General features: G+C 37.4%; 1 protein-coding gene across 1 annotated transcript in view; it reads right to left on the bottom strand.

Moving 5' to 3' along the window:
* Positions 1–18,712, bottom strand: part of dnmbp (dynamin binding protein) — an 81,977-nt gene that overhangs the window by 45,724 nt on the left and 17,541 nt on the right. The window contains exons 2-4 of the mRNA XM_056468868.1: positions 4,799–4,956; positions 4,590–4,712; positions 542–2,737 (exon numbers count right to left, since the gene is read on the bottom strand). Coding sequence (XP_056324843.1) covers positions 542–2,737; positions 4,590–4,712; positions 4,799–4,943 — 2,464 coding nt within the window. The 5' untranslated portion in view covers positions 4,944–4,956. The remainder of the gene's footprint in view (positions 1–541; positions 2,738–4,589; positions 4,713–4,798; positions 4,957–18,712) is intronic.

Below are 18,712 nucleotides of genomic sequence, written 5' to 3'. Positions count from 1 at the left end.
AATGGGGCCTTAGAAATGTAGATGTAGTAATTTAAGACTTGTCACAGCATTTATATACAGCTACTCTGTATTGATTTTAAGAGCTTCTTTTATCCTCACTTGTAAGTTGTTTGGATTAAAGTGTCTGATTAAATAAATATCTGTAATTGTAACCTAAAGTGGTTCCAAACCTTTATATATTTCATTTTTCTGTTGAACACAAAATAAGATATTTTATAGAATGTTGGAACCGTCATTAAAATACATAGTATGCAAAATAAATACTATGGAAGTCAATAGCTACCAGTTTCCAACATTCTTTAAAAATGGTCTTTTGTGTTCACCTGGAAAAACAGAAGTTCAGAATGGTTTGGAACAAGTGTAGATTAAATGACAATAAAATTGAAAATTTTGGATGAATTATGTCTTTAAATGTTGTACATTTCCCACTTTAGAATGATCAAATGAATGGATAGCATAAACATAAAATTATATCAATGTAGGTTGTAAATACAGAACAACTGTACCGAAGTAAAGAGTATCGAAAGGAATTAGAGATTACCTTGTAGCTGCTGCTGTTCCAGGGTCAGTGTCTCCATGGTGTAAGAGCAAAATTCAAGATTCTCCAGAGCTTGTTGCCTTGAAGTCTCATCCTGCTCCTCATCCAGCATGGCCTGTAGCTCCTGGGCTGTATTAGAATACATATCAATTTCTCTTTCCACCTCCTCCAGCCTCAGGAGTAACCTGTATTGCTCTTGTTCCATTTCCATCTCTTTTTCTGCTTCCAGAACATCCTCTAGTTCTTCCATCTCTTCAACAATCTCTTCCTCATCTGGAGAATTATAAAATGGGTTGGAGGTGGTTGGAGGTGTCACTGCATTGGTGCGTGGACATGGAGGAGGTGGACGTGGTGCTGGACGTGCAGGTCGGTAAGGCTGAGGAGCAATACGACCATTGGTCTGAGAACAATGTGTATTTGTTGGAGCCGAAGGCCTAAGGATTCGAGGTCGAGGAGGAGGTGGACGCAGATTTTTCCGTCTCTCCAAAGAGGAGGAGGCAGAGCCAGAAGGCGAGGAAGTGGAAGGTAATAAACGTTCTATTGAGGAGTGAGAGGATCCACGGATTATGTCATTCTCATCACTGTAGTCCATAATAGAGAAGTGGCGGGATACTTTATTGCCCAGTCTGCCACTAACTTCCTCCCATCGACTCTGCTCCGTGGCTCCATTGCTATGACCCGGCAAGCTCCTTTCGAACTCTATCAGCTGCTGAGAAAGCTTGGCTTCAAGATCCCCAGCCGACAAAGCCAAAGTCCCCATAGTCTGGGATGTCGGAAACCCATTCGAACCTTGTACCTGAGGCCATGCCCCTTGTTCAGTGCTTCCACCAGATATTAGGTCTGCATCATTAACGCTTGCATGTCGAGTTAGCTTCTTCTGCCTGTTCTTCTCAGCAGAGCTTTTACTGCTTAAGGGGTTTCTGCTGTTGTGAGAGGCATATCTACCATTGTTCCTTGTCCAGGTGGAATTCGGTGATGTTTTGTTAGGTGGATTGAAACTCTGGTTCTTTGTGATGGGTGCTGGTGGGGGTTGTCGTAAGCTAGCGTGAGAACCAGTGCTATATTTACGGTTGCTAAGAGCATGTAGACTTGGTCTAGGGGGCAGCTGAGGTCGACCCATATTGGGGCTGCTTCTTCTGTTATTTTGAACACTTCTGTGGCCTAAGCTACTTCCTCTGTTGGGTTGTGTCTGAGGAGGTGGGGGTCTATCTCGCCTTTGTTCTTGGGACTGAACCTGTGATTGATTTTGAGCCATTCTTCTCTCTTGAGAGCTCTGATCAGAGTGCATGTAGTGACCACTGTTATCCTTTTGCTCCTCTTCCCGGCGCTCAAAGTAATCTAGGTCCCAGACTGTGTGGTCTTGCTGGATAGACCACTCCTGTCCATATTCTGGCACGGTGTGATCTTCCTCAGCTGAGGTATAATCTGGGGTGTAACACTCTTCTTCTCTTTTAGGTACACTAATTTCATTATCTAAAGTCTCAGTTTGTGGGACAGTCTGCAGCTGCCCTTCCATCTTGACAAATCGATGTGGAAAAACTCCTCTCCTGCCGTGTATTTGCCCCTCTAACCACCCGTCTTCCAGAGTGGCAAGGATGCGGATCTTATCACCGACATCAAAGTCCAGCTCACCAGGCTCAAGGGCTCGAAATTCATAAAGCGCAATACCGTAAATGGCTCCCTCTTCTTCCTCCTCCTCTTCTTCCTCCTCTTGACATTGCTGAATCTCCATTTCTGGAGGTTCCTCATCCCTCTCTTCTTCGTCTCTCCTTTCTTCTTCCTCCCTGCTGTAAGCCGGATACTGTTCCAAGGTCTGTGGTTCAGGCTCTTCCAGAGGTGAGCGCAAAGGTCCAAGCAACTCCACAAAACCCTCTGGGAAAAGTCCTGTCTTGCTGTCCAGCTCTCCCTGGAACCAGCCAGGTTCTGGCAGGCCTATGATGGTGATGACATCACCCTCTCGAAAGTCCAGCTCCTCGTCCAACTGGGCGTGAAGGTTCATGAGGGCACGAGCCTGGCCCAGTGCATGTGGTGGGAGCTCAGAGGCCTGGACAGCTGCACTGCGCTCGGACAGTTGCCTGGACCGTCCAGAAAGCTCTAGCTCTTTAACGCAAGAGACAGGGAAGAGCCCGCGCGAGCCCCATGCATTATGCCCTCTCATCCACACTGAATCCATACTGCTTTCAGCAGCAACTACATCACCTACAACAGGAGAGAGAGAGAATAATAAAAGATAAGCATCTTTACATAACCTAAATAAAAATACTTGGAACAATTTACATAAAAACATTCTGGTGACAATATCTCGCATCTTTCAGTAAGAATTACTGAAAAACTGTCCTGTTGACTTTCCAGCAAATTTAGTGCAGTTTCTGGAGCTTATTTAAAATATACCAGCATCCCTAATATTTATTTAGTGATGTACTGCAAAACCTGTTGAGGGACTAGGTATTATCATGGCAAGAAGGTTTTGTAAAATCTGTTCTAAAATGAGCAAAAAAAAAGCATTTTAAAAGTGATAACAGGATATATTACTTAGTATTTATAATACATGTGTCTTGATATAAGTGTCACAAGATTTTGTAGAGAGGTAAAATAAGCACTGAAAACAAATACATTAAGCCATTTTCTTTTAAAGTTCCCTTTTTAAGTATTTTATTTTAATTTAATGCTGATGACACCTAATTCTACAAAAAAAGAGCAAGAAGTGAAATGTCCAAATGCATATGCACAGAGACCAACAAGTGAACTGTTCCCTTCTTCTGAAGACTCCATATGGTGTTAGCTGGATAATGTTTTGTATTAGGTGTATTAGTTATATTTGTGTTAGTTAATTATTATTTGTATTACTGACATATTTGCATCCATGCTGAAGTATTTTTGACAAATCCTTCTTTAAACAGCTGCTTTAGAGCCAAATAGTGAATAAAAATATATTTAGCAGGTACTCAACTGTGTCAGCACATATATTAACAGCCAGGGTAATTTACGCTGTTCAACTGAGCAGGATTAGAGCTGTGTGTTTACCTCTGACCTTAAGTCAGTTTGCATGGCAGTAGAGTCACTGGTGTGGTCAGTGTCACTTAGAAAACACATGCACACACACAACCACACACACATCAACAGGAGCCAGAATGTCCTTTGGGGTCACAGGGGCCACATTCCACACAGACGTGTGCTCCGCCTCCCATTGTGTTCAACTCATAAACTAGAGCAGCATACATGATCCCCACTGACATGATAGGGGAAACAAAAATCCATCCAGTTGTGTTTTTCACACAAAAATAAAGGAAGTGTGTGCTGGACAAATCACAGTTTCCACATTAGATGACTACAATGACTACAGCAAACATCTAAAGTAATACAACATAAACAGACGTGTAATATGCAAAACACCAAATACAAAGAACTAACGTCTAAAAATCAATGAAACAAAAAGAAGTAGAAAACATTACAGAAATAAAACACAGGTAAAACATTATCAAGATTTATTTCACTACCTGTAGGGATTGTGGATCTATTTTACTCTACACAGCATAAACATCCAACTACTGACATCTAGTGGTGAACTGGGATAAGACTTTTCCTTTCAACTGCACATACAGTGCTCAAAATCTGGAAACTCAGATTATTTCTCTCTAAAATCGATTATATACTACATAAAGAAGAAAATGAAAATGATTTATAATTCAGAGTTCCATTTTTGATTCACATCTCTACTAGCAAATACAGAGAAAAACAAATAAAAAGAACCTTATGAACCCATTTAACAAGATTATGTATGTGCATACAGGATAAGATGTACAGTCTAGGGCTCTACAGTCTACTATGAAAACAAACTGTACCTCTTATATACGACATTACACCTCTCTGAGCAAGCCGGACTTATGCTGAAGAGAAGAGAAAATGGCAACGGAAATGCTTTTAACTTGGTCAGCTACCTCCTTTTAAAATGATAAGCAATTAATAATGTGTGGACACAGCTTCTATAAGTGACATCTGTTTCAAAAATGAAAATTAGTCATGTTTAATACTAATAAAATACTATATATACCTCTCATTAGTGGTAAGTTTCCAGCCTCCGCAGAGTTGAAGTCATTAATGCACACATACAGATTTTCTCCTGCCTTGGTGCTTGGGATTGTAACAGACTCCACAAAAGTGGTAGGAAACTGACCTGGGGGAAGAAAGAACGGGGGGAAAAAAATCAACACCAATATGAAAAGCAAATTAAATGTAGTTTGTACCCACTCATGAGTTTACCTGTGACTCCATCTTTGTTTCCAAGTAGCCAAAATTCATCAACAACACTGAGCACTTCAATGACATCTCCGGTGAACAGAGGAAGCTCTTCAGAGACGCTCGGGAGGAACTCAAACACTGCACGCACCACCGAGCCAGCCTCCATGTTCACTCATTACCTGAAGATCACAAGAAAACCAGAGAGACGTTAACAACTGGACGACAAACACATTGTCAGTTTCTCAATGTGTTTGTCAGCTAGAAGGCTGAACACACTCTCCTTTCACAATCTGAAGAGATTAACCTAAAACATGATGACGTCAGTGCTTGGAAATAAAGAATCCTTCATTATGAGTATCTAGGGAAAACCACATACAGTTTGTTTTTGTAGTATCTGCTTCCTACACATGCATACTTAGAAATAAGGCCCTTTTCTGTTGGTCCAGCTGGTTTCTTCTTAAATTACTTTTGACTTTTTCCCTTAAATACCTCTTACTTTGCCGATTATTACTAGTTAGTAAGGCAGTTGTTGTGACGGTTTAGTTTAGCTACAGAATTTTGAATGTAAAATATGGTCATACTATATATACACTATAGGGCATCTGAAAAGTATTCATATTTAAGGCATCATATTTTAAAAAAGGCTGTAAATGCTGCCAAGGGTGCTTCAACAAAGTATTGGGCAAAGACTGTGAATACTTATGTACATTTGGCTTTTCAGGGTTTTTTATTTTAAATAAATTTGCAACAAACTCAACAAAAGAACAACCAATTGATTCGTTCATTCGTGCATGCGCACATTTGTGCAGATGGAGGAGAAGATTAGTTCATTTTTTCAGTCCTTTATCAGGTTTAAGTCATTCGTTCATCATGTGAAAGACAAAAGCCAATCATATGCAGTCAAAGCCAGAAAAAGATCAGATCCGTTCATCTCGAGTTCACGGTTTGAGTCGTTCCTTCATATGAAAGACAGAAGCCAATCATATGCAGTCAGAGCCGGAAAAAGTTTATCCATTCATCTCTCGAGTTCTCGGTTCGAGTCGTTCGATCATAACGTGGAAGACAAAAGCCAATCATATGCATTTAGAGATTTGATCCACTAATTTCTTGAGTCTTTAGTTTTGAATCATGTCTTTAAATGCTGTCATGTGATGAACGAATAACTCAAAAACCTGAAGACTCAAAAGGTGACCTAATCATGGCTCTTTTTGGCTCAGACTGTGTGCATTGGTTAAGCTTATATGTAACTGTCAGTGTTTGAAGGAACGACTCAAATTGGAAGACATGTCAGAATAGGTGAGCAGAGCTAATCATAGACAAAACACCAGGTAAACACTAAAGGATTATTTTCTCTTTCTTAGTATAGTAGCATTCTAGTTATGACTTGTTTGTAGTGTGATCAATGTTTGGGCTGGTTGTAGATGTGTTTGAAAGCATTTTGTAACATTTAAATGTTATTTTGGCAAATTAAACTAAATGAATCAAAAAAAGATTTGTTCATTTCGATGAACGAGACTCAAAGGTCCAAGTCAGTAAAATAGTCTGAACTTCCCATCACTAATATACACTAATAAACGGCTAATATACTAACTAATAAGCAAATAGACAAAATGGACATTTGGTTTTCCATATTCAATTCAATTCATCTTTATTTCTGTAGCGCTTTTACAATGAAGATTGTGTCAAAGCAGCTTAACATAGAAGTTGTAGTAAATTGAAACTGTGTCAATCTAGTTTTCAGAGTTGAAGTTCAGTCAGCAGTGAAAATTAAACCACACTGAAAAGTCCAAACACTGAAGAGCAAAGCCATCGATGCGCAGCTCCACAGGTCACAAACCAAGAAAGCCAGTGGTGACAGTGGCAAGGAACAAGCTTCACCATTTGACGAAAGTGAAGAAAAGTGATATTTAAGCGCTACATAGATTTGTTGTAATAAATGAGTTAATAATTAGTCAGACAGAGTTTAATTTATTAAATATGTTGTTTAACTTAGAAAAGAGTATGAGAAATATTTGTAAATGTCATTGACTTCAAAAGAGTCTCAGGGTTTCCAGTACTACTACTGATAAATTTTCAGTAACGTAGCAAAATAAAAAAATTTAGCTTGAGTGTTAAATAGTAGTTCCATTTTTTAAGAATTTAAAATGACTAACTAACACTCTCCACTCTATATATATATATACTACAAGTGTAATCCAATTAATGAACAAACAAGTCTTAAAAATAATCACTGAAAAAGATTCAAACTCGAGAGTTAACAATATGTACCAATCTGATGAACCCCTGATTGACTTCAATGAATCATTCAGAGCGACAAACAAATAAATGAACATCTGACTTACTTGCTGAGCTGAAACTAATCCTAGTTGGGTTAGACTTGCAACTGTTTTTTTTCCACTCTGATGAGACTGGCTAATACTGTAAATGGGCAGCCTATAATTTAGAAGGGGATGAAATGGGGACACTGACTTAATTTCTCTCTGGACAACATTTTTGCTTAAATGTTTATATCTACCCTCTAAAACACATTAAGTCATTCACATGAGAGCAATAATGGGGTGGAGGCCTTTAGAGGGATACTTGAGGCCAATGTTAATAGGCAATGATGAGTCATAAAGTTCTGTGTGCATGAACTGCACAATTGTTTGTGAAACAATGTGAATTCGCCGAGCACATAAAGAAATATTTATAGAAGAGCATGCTTCTGCCAGAATTAAAAGTTGGAGAATCACAGTCCTCCATGACAAATAAATGCAGATCGATCTAGCCCATTAATGAAGCCAATCCTGACTCAATAGAGGTTTAAGTATCAATGTGTGAATGTGAATACAAGAGACAGAGAGAATGATAAAGAGAGGAAACGAGAGCCGAAACGCACATGTTTCAGAAACTCAAAGAGCTCTCTGTCTGCTGTGCGAGTGTGTCTCTCAGGACCTCTCAAGTGTCAGGGTGAGGAGTAACAGGTGACCCAATGGGGAGGTGACAAAGGTCACAGCAGGACTTGTGTAGATGCCAGGTGACTTTTCAGCCACTTTTACAATGGATATAAAGATGCATTTTTGTCGATACAATCACAAGTAGACAATGCTAACTAAAGGTGTAAACAGGGTCTAACGTAGGCCAGCATTATATTGGAAAAAAATCGGACATCGCGATTACAGTTTTTAGGCAATATGAATACAATTTTACCAAATAACTTGAATAGCTCTATTTGTAAAGAATTTATTAATTTAGATTTGATTGGGATAATTTTGTTGGGGACTAAATTATGCATCAAATATAATAAGCAAATTACAAGCATAGATAAAGACAACAGCAAAAATAACAGTGAAATGAACTGCTTTATGGCTTTCAGGTATGAAAATTGAATGATCAAATGTAAAATAATGCTAAACTAGAAAAGTAAAGTTCGTAGACAAACTTTATGGTGGCTTGAGAAAGCATAGTCTTAAAGTTTGAAGTAGGTTTAAACTTTAAATAATTTAAGTAGTTTTGAAGTAGTTTGAAACAGTTGGTATGGTCAGATGACTATATATAGGTTAGCATGTTTCATGGATTGGCATGTCTCTTGCTAGGTGGTTGCTAAGGTGTTGCTCGGTGGTTGCTAATGTCTTCTGAGTGGTTGCTAAGGTGCTGATAGGTGGTTGCTAAGGTGTTCTAGGTGGTTGCTAGGCAGTTGCTAACATAAACTACCATGGTTCTAGCATAAATTAGCCTGTTGTTAACATGTTTCTAGTATAAACTAGCATGTTGTAAGCATGAATTAGCATGTTACTATTATGTTTATAGTATGAATTAACATGTTGCTAGTATGATTAGTATGTTTGTTCGTATGTTTTTAGTATGGATTGGCATATTAGTATGTTTGTTAGTATGTTTCTAGAATGGATGGGTATGTTTCTAGTATGGATTGGTATGTTAGTATGTTTCATTCATTCATTTTTTTTTCAGCTTAGTCTCTTTTTAGCCTACCCAATTCACCTATGCCACATGTTTTTGGACTTGAGGGGGAAACCGGAGCACCCGGAGGAAACCCATGTGAACACTGGGAGAGCATGCAAACTTCACACAGAAACGGCTCGAACTAGCGGCCTTCTTGCTGTGGGGCAAACATGCTACCCACTGCACCACTGTGCAGGCCAGTATGTAGAATGGATTAGTTTGTCTCTAGTATGGATTGGTATATTAGTATGTTTGTTAGTATGTTTGCTAGTATGTTTCTAGTATGGATTAGCATGTTGTTAGTATGTCCAATGTGAAGTCAATGGCAAATTTTTACAATGGAAGTCTATGGGACAGTTGCTATGGTGTGGCTAGTAAGTTGAAAGGTCAACAGTGATTGGCAGATTGGTAGTCTCAGTTTAAGGAGCCCAAGTCTGTATGACAGTCTGGCGAAAAGTTTTGAGGTCACAAAGTTTGGTCCAATGTTTAGTCAATGGGACTTTTCTGAATTTTCCAGGTTAGTTTTCGGAAAGCAGCAAGTCGTATCAGTTAGAAAAGTAAAACATGTTGGCTTTCTCAAGACACCATATTAATGTTACATTTTTCGCTGAAATTAAAAAGTTTATTAAAGTTCCAACAGTACAATTTCTTGTGCTGAAATATGTTAAAATCTTTTGAAATGCTTGCCTTAAAGGGCACCTACTTTACCCATTTTCAAGATTTAAGTCTTTTGTGTCTCCAGGATCTGTCTGTAAAGTCCCAGCTCAAAATACCCCTCAGATTATTTATTATACCTTTCTGAACATGGGGATTTTCAACTCTGAACACACTGTAGCTGTTTTTGTTGCCTGTGCCTTTAATGCAAATGAGCAGGTTTTCACCGCCACCGTTCCCAAATGCCTGTCAGAACCATAGAGATCGCTCTTTATTGCTTTGACACGTCTCCATTTTCTGCTGCGCTTCATGTCAGATAAATAGCACAGTGAGAGGTAAGAATGAAAAATACTACAGTAAGAACTTATGGTTATTTGATATTTGTATTTGTTTTGGAATTAATTAAAGCCTTTCTGGAACGAGAAAATCCATGTGGTGCAGATGATCACCAAGAGCTGAACAGATCTTTTAATCCCAGTTGCTTTGCGCAAGTCCTGTCTTGTCTATGTTTATACAGTACGTGTTACTACGGAGACATGTTAATACGCGTCTGTCAATCAATTCAGTGGGTGGGGAAAACACACTCCAACATCACGTTGTGGTGAGCCTCAGAATTGCAGGGATTTGGATCCTAATTTAACATCAGGAAATTTAAAAAAAGAAAATTATTGTGTTTATATCACTCCACCTATACACGGTTCTGTCCAAACAGCTTACAAAAGATGATTTTTCATCATTGGTGGCCTTTAAAAATACATGCAAATGGTAAACTTTCACTCTATTATGGTGAAACACTACAGTGACTCTACAAATCTGAAATGTGGCTCCTGGTCAACTGTAAAACTTGCATATTCTCCGATGTGACTATTGCAGATGCGCACATAGTGATATCGATGCTGAAACAATATATTGTGTAGCCATAGACTAAAGTGTTTTGAGCTTGTAAGCTTTAGACTACTTCCAGGTACTATAGAAAACAAACACAATAGATCAATTGTGTTTTAATATTGTTATGCTTGTGTGGTTAAAATGTGTTCAAACAAAACCCCAATTATGGTGATTCTTAAGTGAGATGTGTTGTAATTGACGAAGTGATAATTTTGAGCAGATGTTACCAGATGAAAAAGATAAATGCTATCTCAATGGATCACCAGTGCTCAGATGATACATGTTAAAGGGAGAGTTCACCCAAAAATGAAAAATTGCTCACTGTTTACTGTCTTAAGTGGTTCCAGACCTTTATACAATTCTTTATTCTGTTGAACACTAAATAATATATTTTGGAAGAAAGTTCAAAACCTGTAACCACTGGCTTCCATAAAAGGAAAAACCAATACTATAGAAGTGAACGGATACAGGTTTTTAGATGACTGGTTTGAGAGAAGATAGTGTGACTAAAGAGGTAGAAGGGTTTTGCAGAAAATCTAAATCCTACACAAAGGGCTAGTGTTAACCCTCACCCTTGCTTTTCCCCAGTGGCAGAGAAGAATTCAAGATTTTCTGACTGTGAAGTGGGTACAAATCCACTACATCTGCAAGAAATTTGGAGGGAAGCAAAAAAAACCTAGCTTTAAATAAACTTAACATTTTCCATTTCTATTCAAGGAAACATTTATTTGTAAAATTAAAAAACTAAAACGATTAACATTATTTTTAATAATAATTAAATAATAACTCATAAACTTTATTGGTGGGTACCAAAATGAAAGAATGGTTATCATTATGGAAAAAGTAGAATCGGTGCATGCCTTATTTTATTTTCAATCACTAGATGAAAGTGATGATTTAATTAAGCTACTAATCAGATGTATGGTTCTCTAAAAGCTCATTGAATATGATAATCAAACGTTATGTAATGGTGCTCTGGATGAAAATCTGAAAGCTTGAAAGCAGCCTTCCCACTAAAATGCAGAGGCAGGTGCTTTTGATTTGGGACACAGACAGCCGATGTGTGTCAGTTACAGAAAGAATGCACTGACACAACACTGACACAAAGTATCAACGCTGTATGCCTCATGAGTGAGAGTGAATCTTAAAAAAAAAAAAAACAATTAACAAAAGTAAAGGTGTTTAAATGACCATTATTACCAGCTGAGAACTCTTGGCTTACACAAACATGCATTGTTGTATTGTTGATGATTTGTTGTCTTCACACTGGAAAACAAAATAGGGTAAAATGACTTCAGACATTCTGTTCTGATCAGCACATGGGGAAATCCTCTGAAACAATGGAAATTTACAGACTTGATGACTCAGAAATGGATTCCAGTCATCGTAGCATTGCATCACTTCCAAATGCGTAACAAATAAGAAGGAAGAACCCACACAAACATGTTTAGACACGAGGGTAAAGCTGCAGAAACTGTTAGGTTGCGTGTGTGTGTGAGGTGAGTAACATGTTTCTTTGCTCTTTTTCGGGGGTTACGAGGAATGGGAGATTCCAGTGAAATATATATATAATAGAGTAGGATATTTAAAGCTGACAAATCAGGTCAGTTCATGCGAGTCCCTATGTCTGAACATCAGGCAGAAAACCTGCAAGTCCTTACATAAAAAATTATTGTGTGATTTTATATGAAACGGTCGTTTTTCAGATAAGGATCTAAGAACATGGCTAGCAGTTTCATTTCCACATTTGCCTTAGAAAAAACATTTAAAACAATGTTATTTAATATTATCAAATTGCCAGACAGCATCCATGCTGCTTAGCATGAGGTTTAGATAAATGTACTCGTCTTTTTTTCTTTTAACAACACACACACATTGGTATTGCTGGTTTAAGACTCTCCATAGGCACAATGTATTTTAAATTACCTGGCCTTACTCTACGCCTACTCCTAAACCCATCCCTCACAGGAAGCCTGTAGCAAAATTTGAATGTCAAAAGACAATGGAAGATTAATTAAGAATGGTTTTAAAGCATTTCTACTTATGAGGATAAGCCATGTCCTCATAAACCACCTCAATGTTGTAATACCTAGGTCATACCCATGTCGTCCTGTCCTTGTAAACCACCAAAACCAGTGCACACAGACACACATATACTATTACATAGTATATTGGGATTTTCATAATACTGTAATTCGATACCAATCGGTACTGAATTTTTTAAAACGTCCATTTCCTGCGAACATTTAAGCGCTGTGGAGCATGTTCTTAAACAGCGCTGTTTTGCCATTGTGTTCACATGCTCAACTGAAATGACATTTCAAAGTCACGTCAATCTGCTGGTTTGTCTATAAGCTGACATACGAGCAATCCGCTGATGAATCATGGCTTTAAAACGTTCTTTTATCTGTGGTTACACCCAGTAAACAGTGGTGAGTTTGATAAACGGATGACCTTCACGACCAATCACAGTCTTTTCTGTTGAGCATGTGAACACAATGGCAAATCAGCACTGTTTAAGTATGTGCTAAACAGCACTTAAATGTTTGCAAGAAATTTACTTCTTTAAAATTTCAGTACTGATTGGTATCAAATTCCAGTATCGTGACAACCATATAGTATATTTGATGTCACAAACTATTACAGATCTGGCTATGACTATAGTTTGCATTAATTCACTTTCTTTGCATGACAAAATTACTTCAAGGTAAAGAATGGCTCCTTTGGAGCTATGTTTTATCATCCTGAAAATTGTTCAGTTCACATGTCAAACAACAGAAACAGGTTTTTAAAAAATTGAGTATAAAATGTCAAATCTTTTTGAATTCTCCAGCTGACTCAGTTCAACAGGAAAGAAGGGTGATGTCTGTAGTACAGATACAGTAAGTGGTCATGTGTTAATAGAAGCAGCAACTAGCATGTGCAACACATTCAGCAAACTGTAAATTCAACAAGTTTTTTTTCTTGCCCAACAATGTCGTCATTACTAACAGGGAATCTAGAATGCTCAAAATTTTTCGGAAGAGAAGGGGAAATGGCCCTTCTGCATTTTATGTGGCTATAAGGAATGGTATTTTAACTACATGAAAAACTGTAGGGGTGTCAAAATTAATTGTTTCTTCAGTGCACCGTGATGCAGACGCAGATAATTCGGTATCGGTTCAGTAATAATCATAACCGGTTATGTACTGACGTCATTTATCTCATATGCGCTCTGTCGTGAGGGAGGCGAGCGCAGGTATTTACAACATGCTGGCGTGACTTTTCCTCCCCTCTCTTTTCCTCTCAGCTGTATGCATTCAGAGTATAAATTTCCGAATAAAGCGCGGGAGCGGTAAGTAACTCTGGTGTCATTTTAACAGGAGTGGGCGGTCTCACAATATATAGTGTGTGTGTGTGTGTGTGTTTATACAGACAGCTTGTTATAGCCACCCCCCCAAAATACAACACTGTGTATGGAAAGCATCGTCAATGCACCGAAATATTGAATTGAACTGAATTGATGGCATGATGATCGTAACCGAACCGAACCGTGAGACCAGTATAGGTTCACACCTCTAAAAAACTATACATTTTTGGTCAAACCATCCTTCTGCAATCTTATACCAAAAACGAAAATAAAGGCATCATTAACAGCTAAAAATGTGGGAGAGCGATGCTATTATGGGATAGTAATGTAATGCAATATGGAGCAATTAAGTGTTGATGTTAAATCAAAAGTAATTCTCAATACTTGACAATGAGATGATTTAATGACAATAATTATCTATGGTTACAACTGAATTAGTTATAAAATAACTGTATAAAATCATTAAACATGAAATGATAAAAACATGACACAAATTGTACCCAGCTTTAATGTAAAATAAAGTTACCTAAAACAGAGAAGAGACAAAGAGCAGTAAGTAGGCCTCAAAGAGAGCCTAATAGCAGTAGAGCCAGAGAAGATGCCTCCAAAACAGGAGAGGAGCAGAGCAGAGCAGGAAAAGCATGGCAATCCACTTGTTAAGTCGTGACGTATGGAATACTGTTTCCGGGTACAAGCCCCTACACATTTGAAATGATTAGTTTATGAATACTTTTGAGTCATATCACACAAAGTGAATTTTCTATTAAAATCATGGTGTACACAAGAGTCTCTGGACTTGCCGCATCACATACACCAATATTATAACAATTTACAAAAAATGAATTACTTTCTGGCCATCGGAGATTTTTGAATGTATTACATGGCTTTGTAAACGTTTATTATTACCCTTTGTTGAGTCTCCCCAAACAGTTTGATATAGCGCTTTGACCTGGATGCCGCTTCGTGTGACGTCACAATTAACAAGCGGATAACAATGACAATTCACACAGGTTAGGAAAAAAAGCACTTTCATACTAAATTAGAATACCCTAACCATCTTTAAGAACTAGTGCAGAAATGAGACCCAAAATCCAAGCCATGATTCAATTCATATGAAACTAAAAAGAAAAGATTATTCAATAAACAAGAGAACATATTTACAATGTGTTAAAATTTGATTTCGTTTTACATATTTAATTTTATGTAGTCAAAAATTTTATAAAATATTATATTTTATGTTAAGTTTAATGTCAAATGGTCAAATTTAATTTTAAAAGTGCTCCTTTAAGGATTATGAAAATGTCATATTTTGGTTGTGGGAGTCCCCAAGATCAGGTTGACATGCCTACAGTACATGGTAGGGATGCATCGATCCCGATATCGGTGAATTGGATCAGATATTGATTCGATTTTGCATATTTTTGCTGGATCTGGTATCGGCCAGTTGGTACCGATCCAAATCCGATCTTGCGTGTGCACTATATTCTGTGTAATTTATAAGCCAACAAAAGCCTTGAAGGCAGCCTATTATAAGGCACTAGAAAGTTGTCATGTATGCTACTATATCCCAAATGTTCTAAAGCCATTCTACAGTTTAATGTGAAGTACAAATGAATATTCACGTGGTTAAATTCATGTTCAGTTCAGCGCTTCCCGCCGATGTGCCTGTCAATCATTCTCCATTCATTAACAATTCAAACCACATGTCGTGTTCACGAAAACACGAAAAACTTTCTCCAAGACTAATTGTTCCTGTTAATACAAGTAATGGGTGGAGAAACGCATTTAATTTTGCATTAAATGGGTTCATTTTGACCTGCAACAAGGAGTTGATTGCTGCTTTTAAATCATGTTGTGCTGTGTCTGTTAGATCCAGCCTGATCTCAAAAGAAAACGTAAGTATTTTACGTTTTGTCAGTTTAGTGGCTAATTCAGTCGTACAAAATTGTACGATTTTAAAAAGGAGGTGTGGCACTTTACCCCACCCCTAAACCCAATCGTCATTGGGGGATGAGCAAATCATACTAAATTGTACTAATTAGATCATACGAATTCATACAAATTAGCCACTAAATCAAAAAGTTACGAAATGCGTGAGATTGTGTTGCTTAGGACAGCAGATCGCATTCACAACACTGGAGTAGAGAGGGTTATTACCTGCTCTTCAGACACAAAGTAGGCCTACCAGAAACTTTAAATGAGAAAAGGCTCAATAATACATAAGACAGATCCTCAACGCACTGATTCCTCCCCTTTGAGCTGCTGTTTTTGAAGTGTCCGTATACCGGAGGGCTGCGCGCTCTGTCGTTGATGCAATCGCTTCATTCAGGCACCGGCTGCGCAGACGCGACATGCTCTGTAAGATTATTCTTACAAAAAGTTTGTTCTCTCATCCTTCCGACTGAGTTTATTCTTACGAGGGGAATACTTTCAGTGCTGCAAACAGTTTGTAAAGCCTGGCTCATTGTGGTCAAAGTAGTTGATTAAATTATTAAAAGTGAAACTGATGTCCCGCCGCATATGGATTGTCATTATCAGAAATGTATTTAGCCTAATATAGGCTACTCTGAAACTGTGAATATTTATATAATTTGCTAAAAGGTTGATTGTTTTACAAACGATTAGTGTCAATAGTGGTAGCCTATTACAGATTTCAAAGAAAAATTTTAATATTAAAAAGGAAACATAAGCTGGACCACAACAGATCATATCAATGTCATAATTAATGCTCAAATAATGTAGCCTATAGTTTATAGCAAGCATCATGTTTAGTTATATTATGCCATCTGCCATATACAGCAGGCCTATAGGTCTGTTATGTTTACTAAAGAAGATATATTATTGGAGTTTATGACCAGAACTATAGAAACTGTATTATGTTAATTAATAAAACAAACAAAAAAAATGGCACAGTATCGGGATCGGATGTGTATCGGTCGATACTCAGAATTTTGGTATCGAGATCGGATCGGTTCCAAAAAAATGGTATCAGTGCATCCCTACTACATGGTCATAAAACACTTTCATTGTCTTATAATATGCATTTATTTTTACCTTATTTGCTTAATGACATTCAAACTGGTCTTATTTGGTAATGTTATTCAATGATGATTGGTCCATCGACCAAGATTCTGATTGGTCTACTACACTTAGCACAAGTTGGAAAGGGAACGGCCATCACAATTACAAGATTACTGCTCATTAAGTGCTGAGGATTTCAACCCGTGCATCAAGAAACAACATGGCTTAAGTTTCACCTTATCAATTCAAGCCAAGAGTCCTTTGAGTTGCAAGGAATGACACTGCTTTGGATCCGTTTTGAAAATGACTCATTTTCATAACTCAGAGTCTACTCTTTCTTTTAAGAGACAATATCTTTATCCACCATGCACTTTCAGATTGAAAATGTTTGCACAATGTTTTCATTCACTTAGAGCTGTGTTACACACTGCATGGAAGGTAATTTTCAAAAATCAATAATAGGGACACTTTAATCTTCAGTTACTTCTGCCAAGACAACAACCTTTTCTTCTTACAGTACTTGTGTTTTAAACAATGCATAGATTCCATTTTCCTGAGAACAGAAGCCAAGATTGAAGGACAGTCTGCTTTATTGTCACACACAGAGAATTCAGCAGGAAAGAAACAAGCAGACATATGGTCCTGCTGGGAGGTGAGGAGGTCACTAAGCCAGATTAGTGCTCCAGTAAAGAACACTCGTTGACCAGGCAGGAGAAACAATAAGAGTTTCTAGTGGAACACACCTCAAAGACAGGTGCAATACAACAGAAATGCTTACACTCAATTATGCAGGAAAAAACGTTTGTTCATAACTAAAGCTCCAAAGTTGAGTTGTGTAATTATTTTTGTTGAGTTGTGTAATTATTTTCTTCTATTGTCCAAAATTTCCAAAGAAAATCTGTTCAGCAGAAATCAGCAGGTTCCATAAATGGGTATTCAAGTGTTGCATGTCCATCTTGGCTACAGGCTAAACACTTGAATGCATTATTTTGTAAAATACAACCATCTTTGTCTTAAACGTTTTTTTCTTTGCCTTGATACTAAACATTGATCTGGCTTGAATCAGCACTAATAAATACAGCAGCCACAAATGTATCAAAATAAAATACAGTATTTTGTATTTTGAAAATACTACAAAATACTTTTACAAGGGAGCATGGTATTTCTTCACTAACCTTCAATCCATAGGCCTTTTTGATCAATCTTCACCATTAAACTGACTTTCTCTTTCATTTTAGCATAATTGTTGTACAAATTTCACACAGATTTAATCATTGTAAAAACCATGTAATGCAGATAATGAGTTAGAATATAGTACTATAGCTCTTCATTGACTGTACACTGCATCTGCAGATCATTTACTGGCAATGAAGTATAGGAATTGCCACTGTATAACTTATTTGTACATTGTTTGTCTTATTTTCTTGGCATCACATCAGCATTCATCCTAAACTACTATTATTTGTGCAGTTTACTTATTCTCCCAAGATTTTTTTAAAGTTCTTCTTTATCTGGAAGAGTTCCAGTTTGGCCCCTTAGTGAACACCAGTACACCATCTTTAGCTGTTTTATACTTCTAAAGTTCTTCTGCATTCGCATCTGCAGCACTGAAACTGAGAATTATTATGTGCTGAAGGCTCCACATCCTGATCTTAAGGACTGATATTTTATTCCATCTCATTTCTTAAGCAAAGATGCTGATGCCAAATTGTGCACTAAACTGCCATTAATATTACTGGTCTTAGCATCGTGCAGTACACTATTTACAATGATTGTTGACTTTTGTTGCTATTTGTCAGTTATTTTTTTTAAGTGTGTTGCATAATTTCCATCCATACTCCAAGCATTGACCACCTTCTTAATCAATTTTCTGCTCTGATCCCAAGGCTAGGCAAATAACTGAGAAAGCATCAATCTGAGGCAGCATTTTTTTTTATATTAACGCATTTTTATAAACCCTATCAAATACAAATTACTAATAAATACTATTTTGTATTAAAAATATGTATTAAAAATACATGTATCACTTCTAAAATGCCAGCTGGCAGTGAAGTTTTATGTTCGAGTTTCTTCTTCTGTGT

This window comes from Danio aesculapii, chromosome 12, assembly GCF_903798145.1.
Source record: "Danio aesculapii chromosome 12, fDanAes4.1, whole genome shotgun sequence".
In the NCBI taxonomy this organism is placed as follows: Eukaryota; Metazoa; Chordata; class Actinopteri; order Cypriniformes; family Danionidae; genus Danio; species Danio aesculapii.
The sequence above is the reverse complement of the archived record's forward strand: the minus strand, read 5'-3'. Positions and strand labels throughout refer to the sequence as shown.